A 22,193-nucleotide genomic window follows, 5' to 3' on the forward strand; every position below is an offset into this window, starting at 1 on the left:
CAGTAGTTTTTTATTAGTAACATGTTTTGCACGAGTTTATCATGTATAACATCACACTATTAACCATGGTAATGTAGGTAAACAAGTAAAAGCCAATTTCAATCGCGTCCTCTCGTGAGTCTGTCTCTTATTAACAATCTTGTTACTACTAATTTTAAAAATAAATATTTTAAGTTTGAACTGTTTAAATTAAAGCTGATTTCAAATTTTCATCATACGAAAAAATAATATCATCCATACGATGAAGCATTGAAATGATTAATACATTTTTTAAAGATTTGAAATGTTTTTATACTGTTTATGGCCCTTACTATGTGGATTCTAGATATTTTATCACTGATTCGCAACCAAGTTAATAGATATAGATAGATATAGTTAATTTTATTATTTGTTCTGGTTTGTTTGACATTCGGTGCTTCAATTTTTATTTAAAATTTTCTTTAAAAAGTTTTTACTTCCATTAAACAATGACTAGAGAACTTTTTTAATATAATTATATAGTTATATTTTTTACTATTAAGTTCAGAGTTCGCTTAGATCTCTGAACATATTCTGGACAAACTTTTAACTCTAAGCATATCTGGAAAAATTTCAAGTCATTAGTAAGGAAGAAGGCGAACCGTTAAAACCTCTTGCTTCTAAAGCAAGCGCTCAAACCATTGTGCAAAGGCTGTTTGATGTGTACTTAACTTATGATCATTTGCAATAAATTACGAACTATTTTTACAAAAACTAGACATAATCATTGTCAAGAATTTAAAAAAATTAAATAAATAAAATAAATTGTCAGTTCTATAAGTATTAACTGCTTCAAAGCAAAATTCACTCAGCTATTATCACAATTACTACATTGCATTATCTTCTGTGCAATCACACACGAGCTAGCCCGAGTAGCTGTTGATGGGCTTACGGAGCACGCCTGTTCCGTGCAATTTAATTTAACTTACGGAGCACGCCAGTTCCGTGCAATTTAATTTAACTTAACATAATATGAGCTGCCATTTTAGTATAACAACTTCAAAACTTTTAAAAGCTTGCGTAACAAAGTTCCTCATATATTAAATGATGTGCAACGATTCGCAGTGCTACATCAAGGTTGAAGGATATTTAAAGTAAAAATGTTTTTTACTTAGTAACTTTTAAACTTTTTAAAAATTACTCAATATATTTCTTATTTGATTTTAAAATGCACATTGAAATTTTTTTTTGCATGTTCATTCTCTTTAACATACATTTGTGGGTTACCAAGATAGTAAGAAAACTGAAGAACTTTTATAAAAAAGCTTGTTTTATAAACTTTTGTTAATGCAAATAGATTTAGCAAGTTTAGGCGTCTGTAGTTCATTTATGGAACACTACCACCAAATTTATAATATAAATATTTTTTAGTTTTGTTGAACACAACACGACCATAAAATTCAAAAACTAATATTTTGCTTTTGAGTTAGCCACTGGAAGTGAATTTAGATCTTTAATAACATCGTTAGTAGAAATTGAATAATCAAATTTCAGAAAATAAAGGAATTTTTTATGAATATAATTTTTTTTTAATGTGCTACAGATCTAAGATTCTTTCAATAAAAAGCAATTTGTATTAGACACTTCTATAGACCTCCTTAAAGCATTTGACGCAATTAATCATGATATCTTCTTTAAAAAATGGAAAAATAAGGAATAAAAAATACTAGCCTAGATTGGTCTAAAAGTTATCTGTGTTATCTCGAACAATAATAAATATTCAATTTTATTAAAAATAAAATGCGGAGTTCTCTAAGGTTCCATTCTTGGTCCTCTTTTATTTTTAATTTATATTAACGATCTTCCGCAACCTCAAAAAAAACTTGATGCAATTATGTTTGCTGATGACACAAATTTGTTTCATTCATCAGCATCAATTGAAAATCTCTTTGAATCTATTGAGAGTTTAAACATTTGGTTTGAAGTAAATAAGTTATCTTTAAATACAGAAAAAAATAATGCATTTTGTTTCATTCCAACCAGCAAAAAAACAAAATACTAAGCATGCAACTATTACTAGAAATCGACAACATAAACATCGAAAGAAGTGAAACTATTAAATTTCTTGGGATAATTATTGACGAAACGATTTCTTGGAAAGCCCATAAAAAAGCATAAAATAAAAAATATCCCAAAAATATCAAAAAGTATCGGCATACTTTATTAAGTCAAACCTATACTTTCCCAGGAGAATCTAAAAATTCTCTACTTTTCTTATATACAAAGTTATCTAACATTTGCTAATATTGCCTGGAGAAGTACAAATAAATCTAAACTTAATTCTCTATATATACACCAGAAGCACGCATTAAGATTGATTTATAATAAAAAATAAATTCACTCATGCCGATCTTTTACTTAAAAACTTGAAATCTTTTAATATCTATCAAATTTACCAAACATCTACCAAAATATTTTATTTATGCTCAAATATAACCTGGGACTTGTCCCGACTCATTTTACCAATGACTTTTTTCAAACCAACACCAACAGATATATCACACGAGGAAAAGGAAACTTCACATTGCCCATAAAAGAAACAAAATTTTCGAAATTTTTAACTGTATACCGTGGCCCCTATTATACAACAAAATAATACCTAAAAATATAGAACTTACTAAATTGGATAATCAAATTGCCCTGAAGAAAAAACTGAAAGTTTATCTCATAATTAACAAAACCAATTCTATCGATATGTATTAAATGTAAAAGAACAATTAATATAATAAAATGAAATAAGAAGAATTTAAATTATAAAAAGAAATAAAGAAAAAAAAATAAAATAAAAATATATATATATATATATATATATATATAGTCAGCAACTATACATAGTAAAATATTACTGAACAGTAGACCTCAAAAAGTTAATGTGTGTTTTATAAATTTACTTTTTAAATTTTTAGTTTAAAATTTTTAGTCTGCTTTGTATTTTAATGGTTCTCGATGAAAAGTCTTCTGCGAGTTTCCTTGCAACTACATTGTATTATTATAATGCATTTTAAAGTATTTTCAATGACAACCAAAAGCAACTTCATAGTATTATTATAATATATTATTAAATATTTTCGATGACAACCAAAAGCAACTTCATAGTAGCCCTGTGGTGCGATGGACTTGCGTATATTTTTTAAATGCATGGGTTAATAGCCAGCAATTTATATTATAAATCACGAATTTTTAAATTTATTATTTTAATACACTGTCAAACGCGCATGCGTAAAACAGCATTGTTAAAGCACTTTAGATATTGTAAATATGTGTGGTGGACATTTATATATTCTGGAGACTGGAGATAAATATTATTTGTTTTTGAAATATATAATAATTCTTATTGTAAAAAGAAAAAAAAAAGATATCTTTGTGTCGATTTATTAATTTCTATTTACTTCATAAGTTTTTTTAAGTTGTTTTTTTTTTGTGGTTTATTAAGGTTCTCCTACAAATCTTTACTGTCTTATCACTAAGAATTGCGAAAAAAAATATTTAAATAGATGTCTTCTTTACCAATGCCGTTTATCTAGCCGAAGCCGGCATCGAACTGCAAACCACTTGGTTTTTAGACAGAACTCTAAACTATAACTTTTGCGAATCTTTTGAAAAACTGGGATTACTGGGAAAACTAGGGTGGAACTTAATCACTACTAAATTTATTATCAAACAGATATGCAATCAGCAACACTGCATCTGTTAATTATAATTATTTACTGTTCCTTAAAAAAAAAGTCAAATTAAGTACAAAACGTTATTGAGTTTTGCATAAATAAAGTTACTGAATCAAATTTTTAAACAAAATAATAATATCATTATGAGAAGGTTTATAAACGTAAACTGGAATTAATTTTTTTTTTTAATATTTCAAACCATCGGTTGTATGTTATAAAAGGTATGTTCAATGCTAATTATCACGGCGGAATAGGATTTAACTAGAAAGTTTACGCTTTCTTCCTTACTAATGATGCATATATGGCCGAAGCCAGCTTTGAACCACAGAACTTCAGTTCTGAAGCCAGAACTTTACCCAATACAACACGGCTTATTTATTAAAGAGTGGGTAAAAAAGGTACACTTTATTTTGTATGATGTTGTGAAGACTAGGCTTAAGGCTAAAAGAACAGGTTTTTGATAAATAAATAATTATCAATATTTAAAAAAAAAGGTTTTAAGGAAATAATTATAAAGGTCTACTAGAAATTTCTTTTTTAAACAAATAGAGTGTAGATAGTATAGGTATAATAAACGTGGTTACAGTCAAAGCATTAAACAAGCATACTCATTGCTTTAATCGTAATCGTAAGTAATCGCTTTAATCGTAAGTAACAGGATAAAAAGAACAAAGCAAAAACAACCTTTTCAGTTTTATTTTTTTGATAACAAAGAAACATCTTTATAATATTTTTGGCTTTCCACGTGAGAATCTCGAGGAAGTTTTCCGTTGTCAATCATTGATCTTTTTAACAGAAAGTCTATGCATGTTGGATTGTCAGCTGGATGTGATACTATGATATCATTTAGATATTCGCACCAATCATTCCACATATAAAAGCCTTGTGTCATTTTTGCAACAATTCCTGTTGTGAAAAAAATTTTTTATATACAATTTTTTATTTATTTTTAGTATTTGTTTTACTAAAAATGCTTTTTTCAACATTTTTTCATTTAAAATCCAAGTTCTCTAAAAATCATTAAAACTTATATTTACAACTTATATTTAGCAATTCCTTCATAAAGGGGAGTAGTCAAAAAACAATCTAGCCAATTATTTTATGATTTTGTTCGTAATTCGATGAATATGTGAGTACTTAACACTAAAATGAAATAATCGTTCCAAAATAATTTCTTTGAAAATAATTTTTGAAATCTCATTTTTTTATTTATTAAAAAAAAAATTATTTTTTTAAAACACTTACGCCCGCTACTTATTGAAACACCTTTATTGACAACTTGCTTTTGATAGACTTTTTTTTTTGATAAGGAAAAAAATGTTATGTAATTAAAAAATACTTTGGACTCTTATAAAATTTTGTGGAACTTTTTTATGAAGCCGTAAAAGTTTTTGGTACAACCATCTGATCGTAAACATTTAACCATAGCGTTTAAATTTTGGTTAATCTAATCTAAAATGAAATACTATGGTTTAAAAAAAAAATATTACAAAATAGTTTAAAATCATTTTATCAAACAGTAAGTAAAATGTACCCCTAAATATAAGCTGTGATGTTCCATGAGTCTATTCACCGACCACTACTATTTTTAATCTAAATAAATGACTTCCAAAAATCCTTTAAACTGAGGAGTGTAATATTAACAGATGAAACTAATACTGATGTTTAGGAACTGTTTCCAACTGCAAATAAAGAACTCAATCAATTTTTTAATTGGTTTAAATGTAAATAAAAACGAAGCAAAATTGGTTCCATTTCATTCAGTCTCAAAAAATTGTTTACAATCTAACAAAGTGTGAAACTTTTATTTCTGAAATTGTTGTAAAAAGAAATATTGTTATAAAACATTTAGATGTCGATCAAATATTATTTGGAGAAAACGTTTATTGATTATTTTATATAAAGCCCAAACTTATCAAAACAAAAACAAAAGCTCGAACCTTAATGTATTTTTTATTTTATGCTTTACTTATATATATATAAAATTTTTTTTTTTCTATATGTGTTAAACGACAAATATTCTTTGAAACCCATCAACAAATGCATATCAGGAAATAATCGTTTTTTAAATTAACCGTTTTGTAGATCAAATTTTATGGTCTATTGCGCACTCTGTTAAATAAATGGTGGCCGGTTCTAGACAAGAATTCAAGAAAGCTTTTCTAGGAAAGAAACATGAAAATTCTTGCTATAATAAAAAAAAACATGATTACTTTTTAGGATAGAATAATTGAAGGATAGAAAAGAAGAAAGAAATACATATATCCTTTCTGGCAAAGAAAAATGAAAAACTTGCTAGCAAAGACTTTTTTAGGATAGAAATCGCACAAGTAAAAGTCATTTTCTTTCTAGCAAAGAAAATTGGAAAAACGTACTAGCAAAGAAATTTTAGAAAAGAAATTTTAAAAACGTGCTAGCAAAGAAATTTTAAGAAAGAATTTGGTAATTACAGTTATGATTTTTTTTGGATTAATGAAATAAAATTCTGTCGTAGCAAGTTTTTTAGATTTATTAAATAAAATGCTTTCCTATCAAGTTTTTCGCATTTATTAAATAAAATACTTTCCAAGCAAGTTGTTTACGTTTATTAAAAAATATTCTTTCTTAGAAAGTATTTCAAGTTTCTTTTCAAAATTTCTGCCAAAAAATATGCTTTTGTAAAAATTCTTTTCTAGTAAGGTTTCTTTATTTCTATCATAAAACATTCTATTCTGAAATTATTCTTTCTTAGTTTTCTATCCTCATTTTATTCTTGTCTAGCATGGCACACCAAATAAATTTCCAAATTTTAATTTTTCTATACTTCCTATTTTTAAAACTAAATTAAAAAAACTTCATTCATTCTATAATTTTATTAACATTGCAATTAAAATGTGGTTGTCTTATATCTTCAGCATAATGGATCATTAGTAACTTCATATTAAAATTTTAATTAATTTTACTCAGTATATTGGACCTTTTGTATATTTAAATATCATAATTAAATACGTTTGTTTATTTTTTTTTAATGTTGCAATTTTAAAAGCGTACAGATCTTTTCGGAAACCTAGTTTATACTAGTATCACGTAAACAGTTTTGTATATTGTATATATTGTAAGGCAGTTTATATATTGTAGTCTTTCTTGTAGTATGTCTTTTATAATCTTATTTTATTTTACAAACCACCACTAACATCGTAAACTGAAGAAAAAAACAAAAAACTTAAAAAAACCTAAACTAAAAGTTAAGTAAAAACCAAGAATATAAAAAACAAAACATACCAGTTTGAAATGCCAGTTCACCAATGTGTGCATCGTCAATTCGCAATATTTTTTCTATGTCAAATAATGGAATAATTTTGTAAATGCTAGCGTTGGTAAAAATAAATCCTCCTCCTGAACAATATGGATCAAAGACATTTTTTTCGTGCTCTTCTTTTGTCAATTTGTAACGACCACTTCGTTCTACTGGTTGATTATGCATTTTTTGTCCAAAGTATCCGTAAGTTTCTTCATTCCGATTAATGAAATTAATTGCATTATCAAGATTTATAAAAATATCGTCATCACCTTTTAAAATAGCTTTAAATTTCAAGTTATTTTTTGCCCATATAAAACCAATTATAACTTTTTTAGCTAACAAATAAAAATCTTCTGGTATATCCAAAGAAATAATATCTTTTGTTACTTTGGCTTCCTCAGCCAATTCCATCATTGAATTTGCGCGTTCAACTTTTCCTGTCACGAAAACAATCATGAATTTGTCGTTCGTATTCCAAATTTTGGGGTTTCCCCATGACTCTCGTATTTTTTCTCTTCGTTTTTTATGATCAATAAACGATGATATCAAAATAATTAGTGTGTAAACGGAGTTTTGATCCTTTTCAATTGTATCGTAATAAATATGAGATAAAGATTGAAATTCTTTTGCTACGTTTTCTTTTGTTACGTCTTCTTTTAATAAAAGTGTATTATTTTTATCAGGTTTCATTAAAAATCCATTTTGCAAAATATACTGTGCGGTATGAAATAGTGATACATTGTATTTTTCTTTCAAATCTTTGCTAAATCGAGTAAAAACGAAAGTTCCAATGACAAACAGAAATAAAAAGATGTAAAATATCATTTTTAGATAAAGTCTTGTAAACATCATTTTATTTAATATTTTTATTTCAGCAGTTCGTGTTTCTTCTTATTATCAAAGTCTATAAATAACAAAATAATAAGTGTAATAAAGTAAACTTAATTAACGAGGTTCACGAACCCTGGACTTCTTCATTATTAAACTAGAAAAATAAACCAAAGTTAAACAAAGTAAATAGTAAATGCTTGTTTTCAGTAAAGATTTTCCTATTTTGCGTTATTGTTTTGAAATACCAGTCATCAATAAACAAAACGACAAAAATTTATAAATTAACCATAAAGTAATATAAAAAGAAAGACTTGAAAAGTTTTGCACATTCATTGTTGTTAGTTTGCGTAGTCCGTGAACCAACAAGCAGGTGAACCAAAGTGCAAGATTAGTAAACTATGTTTAACTAATTTTATTTTTATAAAAAAAAGGTTTTGTATTTGATGTAGTCCGGTCAAAATAGACATTTCAGCTTACAATAATTTGCATGGAGCTGAAATTTGGTACAGACCTTGGGGACATTATTACAAATAAAATATTAAAAATCCCCACCAATCCTGCATCTGTGAAAAAACTTATTCGAGGTCAAAGGTTGAAAAAATAGTTTTATATTTTTCCGGTAAACGGTAAGTTTTATCATAAAAAAAAAATAAAAATAGATCAAGCAAAAGTTTTAGATCATGAAATTATCTGCAAAAGTTGTCTTTATTTTTTTTTCCCTAAGAGTTACTATTCCTGAGATATTACAAATCTTAAAATTGAAGAAGTCTTATTCAACATAATCTGTATATTGTGTTTTATATATTATATATTAGAATTATTCTATATACTATTACATATGTATGTTGAACTAATTTCAACAAATGAAGATTTTAATGATATTATTGATGAGACAGCTGATATGTCATTTTTACATTCCCAACTAGTTTAATAAGAAGAAAAGGAAGAAGTTGAAGAAGAAGAAAAAAGCAAAGAAGATATGCAGGAAATATGCATGAAGTATGCGCATCTTCTTTGCTTTTTTCTTCTTTTTCATCTTCTTTCTCTTCTTATTATAATTCCAGCTGGAAATGTGAAAAAAATTTGGAGAATGATCAGCCTCGACAATTAGTACACACTGGTGAACTCAATAACCCGACTTTTTTGCAGCTACATTTTGCACCACAACCCTTTTTACAATTGCAAAAGATGGTGTTGAGAAGTATTTCCGGAGCAGGTAGGAGTAAAGCTTGAATTGGCTCCAATGCATTACCTACAAACTTCCATCCCCAGTCTGCTGGGTCTAGTTGATTGCCTATCTATACCTGAGCTTGATAGTATACTGGACATTAGTGTTGACCTGCAGAAGCAGACGTTGGAAGAAGACAAAATAGTTGCACTCTTTTATAGTTACGCGTATTTTTTACAAACTTATATATCTATACTTGTCTCAAACAATTTTTATTTGGAGCTCCATATAGAGCAAGAAGATGCTTACCAATCTCCCATGCGTTAAGCTCTTATAAACTTCTTTGTAATCGACACCGTATTAAAACGTTGTATCCATAGTTTTGCTGTATATCTTTGTTTTTCAAATTTTTTTAGTTTTTCATTGAACTGATTAATTGTAGAATGTGCATAAATTAAAAGACGAAAAGATTTGTATGAGACGTTTTGAACTAAACCGTCAATGAAAGAATACTAAGAGACCTTATTGTAATTTCGATTTAAGAATTCTCTTGCTCTAAAAAAAGAAAATGTTTATATTATCAAAAACTAATGACTAGATGTTCTTTCAAATGACTGCTACCGTAATTTTTAAGATTCGAAATCGTTCTTCGTTTCTTCGTTAATCGTTCTTCGTTTTTAAGATTCGAAATTGTTTATTTTGACTTTTTTTCTCATACCAAGTTTGGTTAAAAATATTGCAATGATTGTCAAAAAAACAAACAAATGAAAGTTAATCTACCTGTTCTAAATCTTTCAAAAACTAAATCTTTCAGTGATAATAATTTTATTACAATACTTGAATTTCAATCTTAATTGTTCTGTTGTCATAAATCTAAATGTCATAAGTCTAAATCTGAATTTTTGCTAATACTTTTTAACTCTTGCAATAAAAACTGATTATCTATTTTCAATATACCTAAATATTTCTTCCATTGAATCATTCATAGATTCATCTTAAAGACGACCCATTTTAACAACTATTATGGTACCTAGCTTCAGTAGCAACTAAATCATATTCATACTCAATGCGTGCAGTAACAAGTTTTGCTACGTCATCAGACCGACTCCGACCATTCTTTGAACTCAAGAAAAACAACTAAAAATTTTACGCTTTAACTTTTTACATTTTGCGCTTTCTTTTTTTCAATCTTTTCATTCGCTTCATCGCCTCAAAATAAACAATATGCTTAAAAAAAAAAATTCGATTCACTCACTCGAGCTCTGGTACGAGGTGGACTAATTTTGGATGCACTGGCTTGATCTATTTGTTGCGGTTTTTTAAATGCCGCAATAGCACTCTTCCGAATATACACTTTTAGGCACTGCACATGAAATGTCAGACTTCTGGTTCGTACTCAATGAGCCCGTCATTTCTATCAACACAAGAATCAATTAAAGTCTTCATTACACGATCAACAAAAGTTGTTTCACTTGTTGTTAAAAGTTTACTACAAATAAAACATAATTGCGACGAATTATAAAAAAGTATAAGGTAGTACAATTCGTTATAAGAAATATTTAACAATAACCAAACGTATTAACTGCAAAAGGCAGACAGAATATCGTTTAAGACAAACTTAATTTGGTATAACGCGATGAAATATTTTATAGCGTTTTAAACTTTAAAAAGAAAATTTAGTTTATAAAAACTTGCAAAAGTATATTAGTTAATTTTTTTCTTAACAGGATTCATAAAAACGACTTTAAAAAAAAAATTATATTTAAAAAAATTAATAACCAAAAATTAAAAAAAATTAATACTCTTAAATTCTTTTTTAACATATCACAATTGAATCGGTGAAAAGAAAAACAGTACTAGTCCAAATATTTTTATTTCGAGATTATCAATGTTTAGGTTTTAATCAGTTATAGTTTGGCAAAAATATAAGGCAAAAAATAATGAAAGAAAGATGGGCTAGTATTACTATTGTAGTACATAGAGAGATCGACATAAGTTAAATGAAATAATGAAAAAAAGTGCAAATAACAAAAAATGGACTAGTACTGTTCTTCTTCTCACCAATTCAATTATAAGAACCTAATTTTAATTAAATATAACTTATTTTAGAACGGCTTAACAGAAAATAAAACCCCCTAAAACTTAGCAATATTTTGTTGTTCCAATCCAAGATCAGAGAAAAACCGAAGAAGCTATTTTTTTTCTGTAGATGATAAAATGCACTAACAAAGCGACAAAAGTTTTTATCGTTTTACCTTGAATAACTTTTTTTGCATATGTGGAACCGGTGGGGACTTTTTATAATTTATTTTTAATAATGTCCCCAACGTCTGTACCAATTTTCAGCTCAATGCGAATTATTGCAAACCTACCACTATTTTTTCAACTATTTTGACCAGGTTAATGTAAATAATTCAGTCATAGTAGTTTCAAGTAAACAATTTAAAAAACCATTTAAAATATTTTTTTTTTTGATAACAGTATTTTAAATATAAATAATTATTAGCTTTATTTATAATTATTGTAATTATAAGTTGCTATAGATTTTAATTTATGAAAAAAAAAAAAAAAACGAATATAAAGCTTCTTGTTAAAATAAATGAATGGTGTCTATTGGATGTTATATAAGCGTTACGTCATACGTTGTTTATTGTATTGCAAATTGCGCATGCAGTTTGTTGTTTGCTTTTTTTGTATATATGCTGAAAGTTGAAAAAAAAGTTAATTTTATGCAATAAATAAATAAAGTCAATTTAATGCAAATAAAAATAAGGATAAACTTATGTCTATTTCAGCCATTGTTTTAAGCCTTTTCTTAAAACAATGGCTGAAATAGACATAAGTTTATCCTTTTTTTCTTTTTTTACAGTTACTCTACGCTATGGTGCGCTATGGCACATTTTGGTGCAGAAACTGTTTATTTTGAGTATCCTATAAGTGAGATAATTATATTATGCATAATGCAGCCGTGGTTAGAGTTCTGGCTTAATCAAGAGCTTCGTTGTTCGTCGCCGGCTCTAGCCCAATAAGCGATATTGGTAAGGAAGGAGACTTTCTAATTGGCGATTGGAATTGGTTAGGGAGACGTGAACTTCCTGGTTCTCTTCCACGGTGGTCTATGAAAAGACCGAAAGGTCTACTTGGAGCACCAATATATATATATATATATATATATATATATATATATATATATATATATATATATATATATATATATATATATATATATATATATATATATATATATATATATATATATATATATATATATATATATATATATATATACTCCTAGTCGCCGCTTACGGGAACATGTTATTTTTTTTCCGTTTTGTTGTTTTTTTTTCCTTTTTTTATACTATTTTTATCATAAATATAATCATTTTTTAATTTTTATCATATTTTTATTTTTATTCATACATATTTAAATTTTTTTATTATAAAAATATGTTTTTTATATTTATGTTATTTTTATTTATTTATTATATATTATAATTCTTTTTTATTTTCATTTATTTACAAAAACGATTAATTACAGTAATATAACCATATTTAAACCTTGCCGTAACTCTAACCCTTAGCCTTAATTCAACGCTGACCCAAACCAAACCCTCAGCCGATGTAACAGCACTCCGCTGCGAGTCAGGCTATTTGATAGTCGATGTATGTACTTTTCGTTATCTTCAAAAGTTGCTTACGGGGGCATTTTTTTTACAAAAAAACGATGCTTACGGGGACAAAAAAAAACGGGGGAATAAAATGTCCCCAATAATGCTAATGTCCCCGTAAGTGTTCGTATTTTTGTAAAAACTTTTTTTTTTCAAACGTATTCAATGGAACATTGAATAGAACGTTTTTTGAAAGTTAATTATTAGAACCTATAAAAATAAGGATTAAATATTATTAATAATAATAAAAGTGTTAATTAAAAATTTTTTTTTTTTTGTAAAAAGGTTAAGAACCATAAAGAATTTTTGTGCTAAATGCGACCAAAACGTGTTTTTTAATTTGTTTTTACCTTTTTTTGTTTAAATATTCCATTAATGACCTGAGTCATTACCAAAAAACCAATAAAAGTATTTTAAAAAAAAAAGGATTTAATTTCAAACAAAAAAAAATTCTTTTCTTTTGAAAAAATGAGCAGAAAAGCTATTACCTATAAAGATCGTGTAAAAGTGGTGCATTTTCACCAGGAAAGTAAAACCGCTCGTGAAATTGGAAAAATAATAAAGCGATCACATAGTTCAGTGCTAACAATCATCAAAAGATTCAAAGATTCAATCTTACGTTGATTGCCATCGTTCTGGAAGACCGCGTTTGACGACACCCAATGATGATAGCCTTTTAATCAGGTTGGCAAAGAAAAATCTAACCATATCGTTGCAAGAATTAAGAAGGGAATGGAAGCTTTCAAATGGACTTCATGCATCGGTATCACTTGTGCGTAGAAAACTAACAGCTAACAATATGTTACGGAAAAAAGCTGTTCTAAAACCGCGACTTACAAAACAACATATAAAATTCAAAAAAAAAATCTTTTCGCAGATTTCCTTAACAGCGCCATTTGGAGTATATCAATGTCTATGTAAAAAGTTAACTTAAGTAAATTTAGAAGTAACTTTTTGGTAATTAGCTTTGTAATTACTATTTCTACTGTTATTACATTTTTTGTTTTTTTATATTTTTCTGTTTTTTATTTACTGTAATCATTTTTTTTAATTTTTGATTTTTCAAGTTTTTCCGTGTATGTCTAAAAAAGAATTTGGTAGCATATTATTTTTATATTTGAACATAAAAATAAGAATCTGATATAAATTAGGTAGAGTAATAATTAATATCAGAGTGATAATAATAAGATATTTTGACCTGACTAAGCCATTTTGCACTCTATTAAAGTGTGCTTAAAATATAATAATAAAATAAAATAATATAATAAAAATATTTGCTTTTGTTTTTTTGTCCATAATTTTTGTCACCAGGGGTCGTGCGCAGAAGACTTTGATGAAGACTGGATTTATCAAAGTCTTCTTTATGTACAAAGAACTGCCGGATCAAAGTTGAATGAAGATAAATCCCAAGGCTATACTGGGGGGCCAGGGGTACTGGCACCCCGCCCTCTACCTTACACGCACACTTTTTTTTTAAAAGAATCTTTTTCATATTTTTTTTTTCTTTAATTTCTAGATATAGAGTACTTTTTTTAGATATTGAAGATTGTGCCCCTCCACTCAGAAACCCGTGTCGTCGGCCCTAAATCCTAGATCTTATTACTATGACTTTAGGCGCATATGCCATAAGATAAATCTATGCAACTGTCTAGGCGCATATATATCTACAATAAAAACTATAATTTGTTTTTATTGTAGATTTGCATCTAACATTGTTCAGTCAACTAAAGTGTTTGATGAATACTTGGGAGAGAAAGCCGCGACTAGCATATCTAATGAAAAATTACACGAATACAAAAATAAACACGAACTTAACAAAGCACTATTTGAACTAAAGCGTAACAAGTCATGTGGATATGACGACATTACCAGTAATGTAGCTATCTATGTTATGGATAGTATAAGTAAACCATTATTTTATTTAATAGCAGTTTCATTTGAGAATAGTATATTTCCTGATAAATTAAAATCAGCCATAATTTACCCAGTTTTTAAAAATGGTGATTGTCCTTCTGTTTGCAACTACCGTCCAATATCACTACTCCCCGTCTTTTCAAAAATATTTGAAAAGGTATTTTTTTAATAGGATTTATGATTACATTTCATTAAATTCGCTTTTATACAAAAATCAATTTGGATTTCAGAGATACTGCTCTACTGAACATGTTATTATTGAACTTTCCAATAAAATATGTCCTTTGATAAAGGAAACAAGTACTAGGAGTATTTATCGATCTCTCTAAGGCATTCGATACTGTTGATCATGGAATTGTGTATAAATATAAGAATAACTTGCTGCCAAAAGCATTTTCTGATATTTTAACATCGGCTTTTTCACAAAATACAATCTTCGGTCAAATACCAATTATAACTATCAAATGAGCAGAGTAAAATCACAAGTGTAAAAATTCTCAAGCTTACCATTCTGAAGAAAGCTTACTACTTTAATGAAATCTCCCATAAATATCCAACCAAATTTACAGTGAATAACTTTGTGGTTCCCATAAACCTTCTTAAATTAAGTTCGTACCAAATTCAATATCGGGGACCTTTAGTTTGGAAAAAATTTCTTCCAATCTTTAGTAAAAAACAAAACTGCACTTTGCAAAGTTTTAAGGATGATTCAAAACGGTATTTACTGAACATGGAATTCGATATATTAGATTTCAAATACCTTTTTTGAAAACAATTTAAAGGTTTGGGCTGAATCGCTTGAAAATAAATTAAATCTTTATCACTTTCTTTAGCTTTTATTAAAATGGTTTCTAACCATTAGTATAAAAGATAATGAAAATAAAATTGCCTTTTTTGTTCATATTTTTGATGATATTAAATAATCAGCCCAAATACTTATGTGTACATATATTGCTTTTTTTTTTTTTTTTAATTAAACAACGCATTTTTTTTGTGTGTTTTTATAACTTTCATGATTTTCTGTCGTTTTTACTTTTTATTTTTAAAATTATTCTGCTGGAAGATTGTTAGCAACAAATTATTTTATTGCTGAAGTATTTGATTTGTTTTTGTTTTTGTATTTATACTGTCTTTTATCATTTATTGTGCATGTAAATTTTTGTGTGACGGGGCTCGGTGATAAGACAACCTGTCTTCTTCTTGCTCCGGCCAGGATTTTTCTTTTATTGTAATTTCTTTTTTGTAATATTTATCAACGGCAAAATAAATAAATAAAAAAAAATTTGTACTGTGGTTGTGAGTTGGGAGATTAAGATAAACCCTAGGCTCCTCACATTTGTTGTACTTCTTGTAGTGTAAGGTTTTCTAACTGGTTACATGGCAAAACACGAGCCATACCGTTTCCGGTTCCCATTATTTGGAGTAAACAAACGGATGATGTAACCAACTGTTACTTTTGCATGGTACCCTCCATAGATCATGGCATTACAAAGAAGAGGACATAATCAATACAATATCCAAATATTCTAAGTGCCTTGAGACCAGTGCCCCACGGTGAATGACTTCCTGTGCAAGACCTACCAACCATCATGCCACCTGAGTTCAGTGATGATGATGCCAATGACAACGTAAAAGCTTCAGAGCCATCAACTTTGGAAGATGTACCCCTGGTTTGACAATGATCTTCATCGAAACTCTCAAAATGAACTTAATGATCTGGTCCAAAGTACAAAGAATATCAATGGCAGCTTTGTGGTGACTTAAAAGTTGTAGTACTTAATTTAGGATTGCAGCTTTGTTGTACATAATTCTGTTGCTTTCTCTGTGAGCGGGATAGTCGAACGAGAGCGGTTATTGCATCAAACGGGAGGCGCCTAAGAGACAATCCTTAGAATCTGGTGTCAAGAATGTGGCTCATATATCACTTATTGAGCGCAGTAAAATTCTTCTGCCACCTCTACATATAAAACTCGCCTTGATAAAACATTTTATAAAGACCCCCGATTGAGATGACGCAGCATTTAAATATTTGATTTTCAAGTTCCCTAAGTTAAGCCTAGATTAAATCAAGGAAGGCGTATTTATAGGTCCAAAAAAACGTGAGCTAATGATGGACATTCAGTTTGACAACACCCTTGAAGGAGATGAGAATACTGAATGGAAGAATTTTAAATTAGTGGTGAGGTATTTTTTTGGAAACCACAGAGCTAATAAAATACCATCATCAGGAGATGGCTGAGATGAAAAAGTGGTACCAGGGTTGATGGATCACCTCAATGATGGCAGATTACTGTTGGATAGTAGCAAGAGAATGTCCAGAAGCTGTTTAAAAGCGAGCATATCTTCTTGTAATGATACTTTAGATTTACATAAAAATATCAACAAAAAAAAAACGAGGTGGAATTACAAACGAATATGAGTTCCTCGATTCTAAAAAATTATAATTTTGACAGATTTACATCTTGAGTAAAGTAATGATATTTCAGCGCGTGATCGGTGATGATCTCGATTAGCAAACCATTTTTTATCTTTTATTAAAAGATTTTCTTGATTCAGCATAATATAGTCTGGTTCAATGAGATAGATCAATGTATTCAGACACAATTGAAAACTCTTCTCTGATAACATCCCACCATCTTTCTATACAAGCAAACACAAAAAACATTTTTCTTGCCCAACATTAATTGTTTTACATAGCTAATTAAAACAGTATTAAAGTTTGGCGAAGATAAACACCAAAGCATAGTGGAGGTAAAAACCAGAACGTTGACAAGTTAATGAAGCTTTTATTGCTCAACATCATTAATTAGTCTTTATCTAGGCAAATCAGTGAATAAAAATAACAATCAAGATATAAGTGAGAGAGTGGTGAATATCAACTTCTAGAGCTTTTTAAAAATGGAAACTGGTTTCACTTTTCAGCTCCAACTTTAACAAAAGAATCAAATTCATGGGTTTTTACAAGTTTCTTAAATCCATTTTGAGTGCAAAGACAGTTGAGGACGAGTGTTTGAATATTTTCCTAATCAAAAAAAGTTTGAATACCCTACTGCTTCTGGCTTTCCGAAACTGTTATTAAAACGACAACTATTGTAACAATAGATATAATTAATTTATGTCTGATAAGTTAAAGACGACTTATTATATATTCTAAGTGCATCAAAAAAAGAGATATTTTGGTTGCAGCAGTCATCGAACCCATTTTCAGATTGTTTTAAGTTTCAACTTTATTTCAGCAACCAATTGTTTTGGTTTGGCAAATTTGTTTCGACATAAATTATGTCAAACCAAATTTATGCAAGTTTGTTTTCACTAAATAAGATTATTTTTTTGATAGCTCATTACTTTTTAAATTATTTAGCAACAGCTTTATTGAATCTCACTTTACTACCTGCTGGAAAACGGCTTAAGTGGTTTTGTGTGTTTAATGTAAGATTCCTTAGACCCCTTTAACATCACCTAACGCCCTCTAATATGGCCTAACGCCCTCTAACATTGTCCATTGCTCTTTAACATCGCTAATTTCTTCTTCTAAATATTATTATCAGCAACCTTCTTTTGAGTAAAACAAATTGTTTTCTGAAAATTAATGCGGATTTTGGTTCTGACCATGGAAAGTATATATGCAATCAATTGCAAAGTTACTTGTGAAGGTTTCTTATCTTTATCGTACTTGCCATTTTTGTATTCTCCTGATTCCATTCCTTAACTTTATAAATTGTTATTTTGACCTTGTATGGAATACTGCTGTTACATTTGGCCTGCATCTTCTAATAAGACCCTCTTTCTTCTTTAGACAATGTCCAAAAACACTTTGTAAATGCTATTGGACCTGCAGTAGCTTCCAAGCTTATATCTCTGTCTCATTTCGTAAGTTTGAATTTTTTTTCTCTCTTCTAAAAATATTACCATAATCGCTGCTCAAGCGAGCTATCATCACTTGTTCTTATAGCCAAATCTCAATCTCGCGTACCATTCAGCAAGGTTGCACTGTATAACTGTAAGGGTTTTTTTCATGCCTAAGAAACTATTACTCGTCTAGTTTTTTTTCCTCGAACACTAGTGCTTTTAAATTCTCTCAAGTCTTCAATTTTTTCTGTAACAACGTTTTTAGGTCTTCTGTTTAGGTCTTCTGTTTAGGTCTTCTGTTCACAACGTTTAGGTCTTCTGTTTGCTTTAATTGCTCTCTAACTCTACTCTTTACCCTGGTAACTCTCAACTTAATTAATGGCTGCTTGCAGTCTTGTTGGGTGTAAACTTGGTTTTTTAAAAAATGAAAATACTACTACTTCCATACATGGTTTGCCTTTTTCTGTCTTTAAAGATTATCGATTAAGAACAACTAATAAAAAATATACAAATAACAATATATACTTATTTTAAACTATAATTTAAATATAAGTAATAAATATTTTTCGAAATCGATTGGTGGATTACCTCAAAATTATCAGACCATTACAATTTGAACAAAGTTAAAATGCAAATAAATAATTTTCTTTGCAATCCAAATAAAAATAAATACCTTAATAAAAGTGATTTAAAATAATGCTTACATGTAATGCTTAAAGTAACTTTAAAAAGTTGGAGAGCGCATTTAAATCAATGTATACATGTATAGATCATATATACATACATATCTATCTATCTATCTAAACCACATGTATAGATCATACACACATATCTATCTATCTACCTATCTACCTATATAAATATATATATATATATATATATATATATATATATATATATATATATATATATATATGTATATATATATATATATATATATATATATATATATATATATATATATATATATATATAAATATATAAATATATTATTTTTGGTTATTAAGGTGCTCCCTAGTAATGGCCCTGTTATTCACTTGAGTGAAAGTTTAAAAAAGTATTGGAACAACTATATTTTAAGTATATCATTACAAAATTCATAAGCATGTAAAAAAACATTTTACAAATATTTTAAAAAGGCTCAAAATTTTATTTTTGTAAGTCTCAAATTTTATCTTTTACACACAATCCCTTCTCCAATCTTTGTCACAAAGCGTCATAAAGTCCTTTTCAAGTTTGTCCTCCATACAGTATGACGTACTTTATTAAAAACCCACAATGCAAGACTTATGTAAGTTAAAATATGAACAACATATATGTAACGGCTAGAAGTATTGTAAAATTTAATGAATGGTTAATTGGTTGAATAAAACAATATACAAACACTTGAGATGTACATGAACCAAGTTCATATAACATTATTTACATAAATTTTTTATATATCTTTTTTAGTATTTTAATTCGTACACTTTATTATATTCTTTCGTAGTAAAATAAAGGTTAAGAAACGATCTTTTCTTACCATCAACCACAAACGCTTCTCTTGCATAATAAACAATAAAAGCACCATAAACTATAAACAAACATTGATGTTGTAGAAATAAAAATAACTTATTTTTTATTCAAAACTACTATTAGAATGAAAATATGCTTATCAAAATAACATATGCTATGTCAAAAGGAATATTACAAATTATTAAATCAAACAAAAGAAATTATTTTTTTATTAAACATTACGTTCGCTTGTAATTTTAAAATGGATGAATTTCTTAATAAAACTTTAATCTTTTATTAACTAAAAAACGACTTTAAAGAATGTATATATACATATAGTATGCAAAAAAATATTCGTACACTTGAAAAAAATTTGTTAAAATATCCGTTTAAATATTTAAAATTTTTATTTAGATATCTTATCAAGTACTGTTTAAAAAATCTATTCGCGTATTGGTGAATTAATTGCTTTTTAAACCTATTGAATTTAGCACAATTGATCTAAAAATATGATGCATAAAATTGACTGCAAAAAACAATAAAATAATCGCACACTAACAAAATAAATCATTCCTTTAGAGTAAATTGAGCAAATTGAACAATCAAACTACTAAATATAGTTTAAAAAAATTATTTTTTAAGTTTCTATACACTTTTGCCTTAAAAATGAAACAAAATATTGTGTTTCAGAAAAATGACGTTTAGAAAACAACATTTGTCTTTCCATCAACAAAGCTTCGTAGTTGATTTGCAAAATCAAGAAAAACCATGCTTTCAGATCTAAAAAGAAACAGGAATTCCTTTTACCATAATGTCCTCAATTATTAAGAAGTAATGATCTGATTGGAACCGTTGCTAGTGTTTCTAGCCGAGTAAGCGTAAGACCACCAGTGCAATTGGTCATCATTAATGTAAAGAAAAACATCATCATTATTGTAAAGAAAAATAGATTAGTTTCGGCAGCTAGCTTTAAAAGTTCAAGAAGAATGCAACATCACAGTAAGGTAGTGTAATTAAGGTATGTTTAATATTGAAACCTTATTTGTGCCACATCGAAGTTGAGTCAGAAGATGGAAAAAGAAGTCTGCGTACCTTGTGTACCTTAACGAAAAACTTAACTAACTGTTGACTTTATTTTTTTTTATTCAAAAAATAAAATGAAATTCAAAAAAATAACGAGCAAAAAATATAATGAAAAATATTAGAATAATTCCATAAGATAAATCTTAGTCGTCGCTATCATCAAAAATAACCGGTGATTTAGTATTAATTTTTTTTTCATACCTGGTTCTTCTCACTATTTATTCATAATCCAAAGTAGCTGTCGTTTCCAATCTGTTTGAATCTTAAAGTTTTTGCCAAAAGTTTTTAATATGGAGCTGAACATTATAGTAATTTTCCACAACAAACTATTAAAGGATCCATCTTAACGAAATAGTTTTTCATCTCTTTAGCTTAAGTAATACTTTTTTTCCAGCTTAGCTGAATTTAAATCAGGAACCGATAAGATATTGGTAATGTTTTTGTCTTCATTGCAGTTGCAAATATTTAACAATTTGACTAGATCCTCCTCAGCAAACATTGTTTCAGTGGATTTGCAGTGTACCTATAAAGGCATTTTTTAGCAGTTTATTGCAGTTTTGCTCATCGGTTACTTAGCGGACCGTTAGTGGCAGTCGCTATAAATGGCAGGTTGATACCTTTCCTATATGTTAATAGTGGCAAGTTATTGGTTAGCCTTAATTTGGCGGCTGTCACTAAAGGTCCATTAAGTAACCGATGAGCAAAACTTAAATTTACCGCTAAAAAATGCCTAAATAGATCCACTATAGAAGTTTGCAAGGTCTTTAATTAATGTCTGTTCTTCAAACGTTTTTCAGGCATTTTTAATGTTCGTATCTAAATTTCCATCCCCTTATTCTTCCAAAAATGAGACAAAGTATTCTTTTCTAACCATTTGAGGTGCCAGAGGTTTCCGACAAGCATGTATCGTGTTGTCGGAAGTGTCAATTCGCCCGTCGAGAACCAAGAGGCCGTATATCCATTTTTTGTGTTTCCTAGAAAATTAGGTTTAAAAATTTAATTTGTAAAACTTAATGCCAGAATGTCCGACTTGTTTTTTAAATACTTAAAAAAGTTGTATCATTCTTGAGACTAGATTTATTGGACACATACTCCATTGATTGTTGAATATTTATTGATAATAAACAGAAAAAGCACAAAATTAAACATACGGCCTCTTGGTTCTCGGCAGACGAATTGTTTTCTTTCCTTGCAAGCTTGAGCTATGATTGTAACATAATTTA

The 22,193-nt window shown here is 28.2% G+C and overlaps 1 protein-coding gene across 3 annotated transcripts; it reads right to left on the reverse strand.

The window, feature by feature from the left end:
* Positions 1 to 4,368: 4,368 nt before the first annotated feature.
* LOC101236326 (N-acetyllactosaminide beta-1,3-N-acetylglucosaminyltransferase 2) lies at positions 4,369 to 20,053 on the reverse strand. Of its 3 annotated transcripts, none has more exons than XM_065787525.1 (3): positions 19,916 to 20,053; positions 6,945 to 7,867; positions 4,369 to 4,589 (listed from the first exon to the last, which is right to left on the reverse strand). In XM_065787525.1, exons 2-3 carry the CDS (start codon positions 7,813 to 7,815, stop codon positions 4,378 to 4,380), a joined length of 1,083 nt encoding a protein of 360 aa, XP_065643597.1. In that variant the 5' UTR covers positions 7,816 to 7,867; positions 19,916 to 20,053; the 3' UTR covers positions 4,369 to 4,377. The 3 variants fall into 3 exon arrangements, with proteins under 3 accessions (XP_065643597.1, XP_065643599.1, XP_065643598.1); XM_065787527.1 differs by having other exon boundaries at positions 6,945 to 7,726; positions 19,916 to 20,045; XM_065787526.1 differs by lacking the exon at positions 19,916 to 20,053 and having other exon boundaries at positions 6,945 to 7,960.
* Positions 20,054 to 22,193: the final 2,140 nt, after the last annotated feature.

This window comes from Hydra vulgaris, chromosome 01, assembly GCF_038396675.1.
Source record: "Hydra vulgaris chromosome 01, alternate assembly HydraT2T_AEP".
NCBI classification, from domain to species: Eukaryota; Metazoa; Cnidaria; class Hydrozoa; order Anthoathecata; family Hydridae; genus Hydra; species Hydra vulgaris.

Coding starts and splice junctions, on each gene's coding strand:
- LOC101236326 (XM_065787525.1), bottom strand. CDS start 7,815: ATGATGTTTACAAGACTTTATCTAAAAATGATATTTTACATCTTTTTA. Junction 4,590..6,944: donor TGAACTGGCATTTCAAACTG/GTATGTTTTGTT, acceptor TTTTCACAACAG/GAATTGTTGCAAAAATGACA.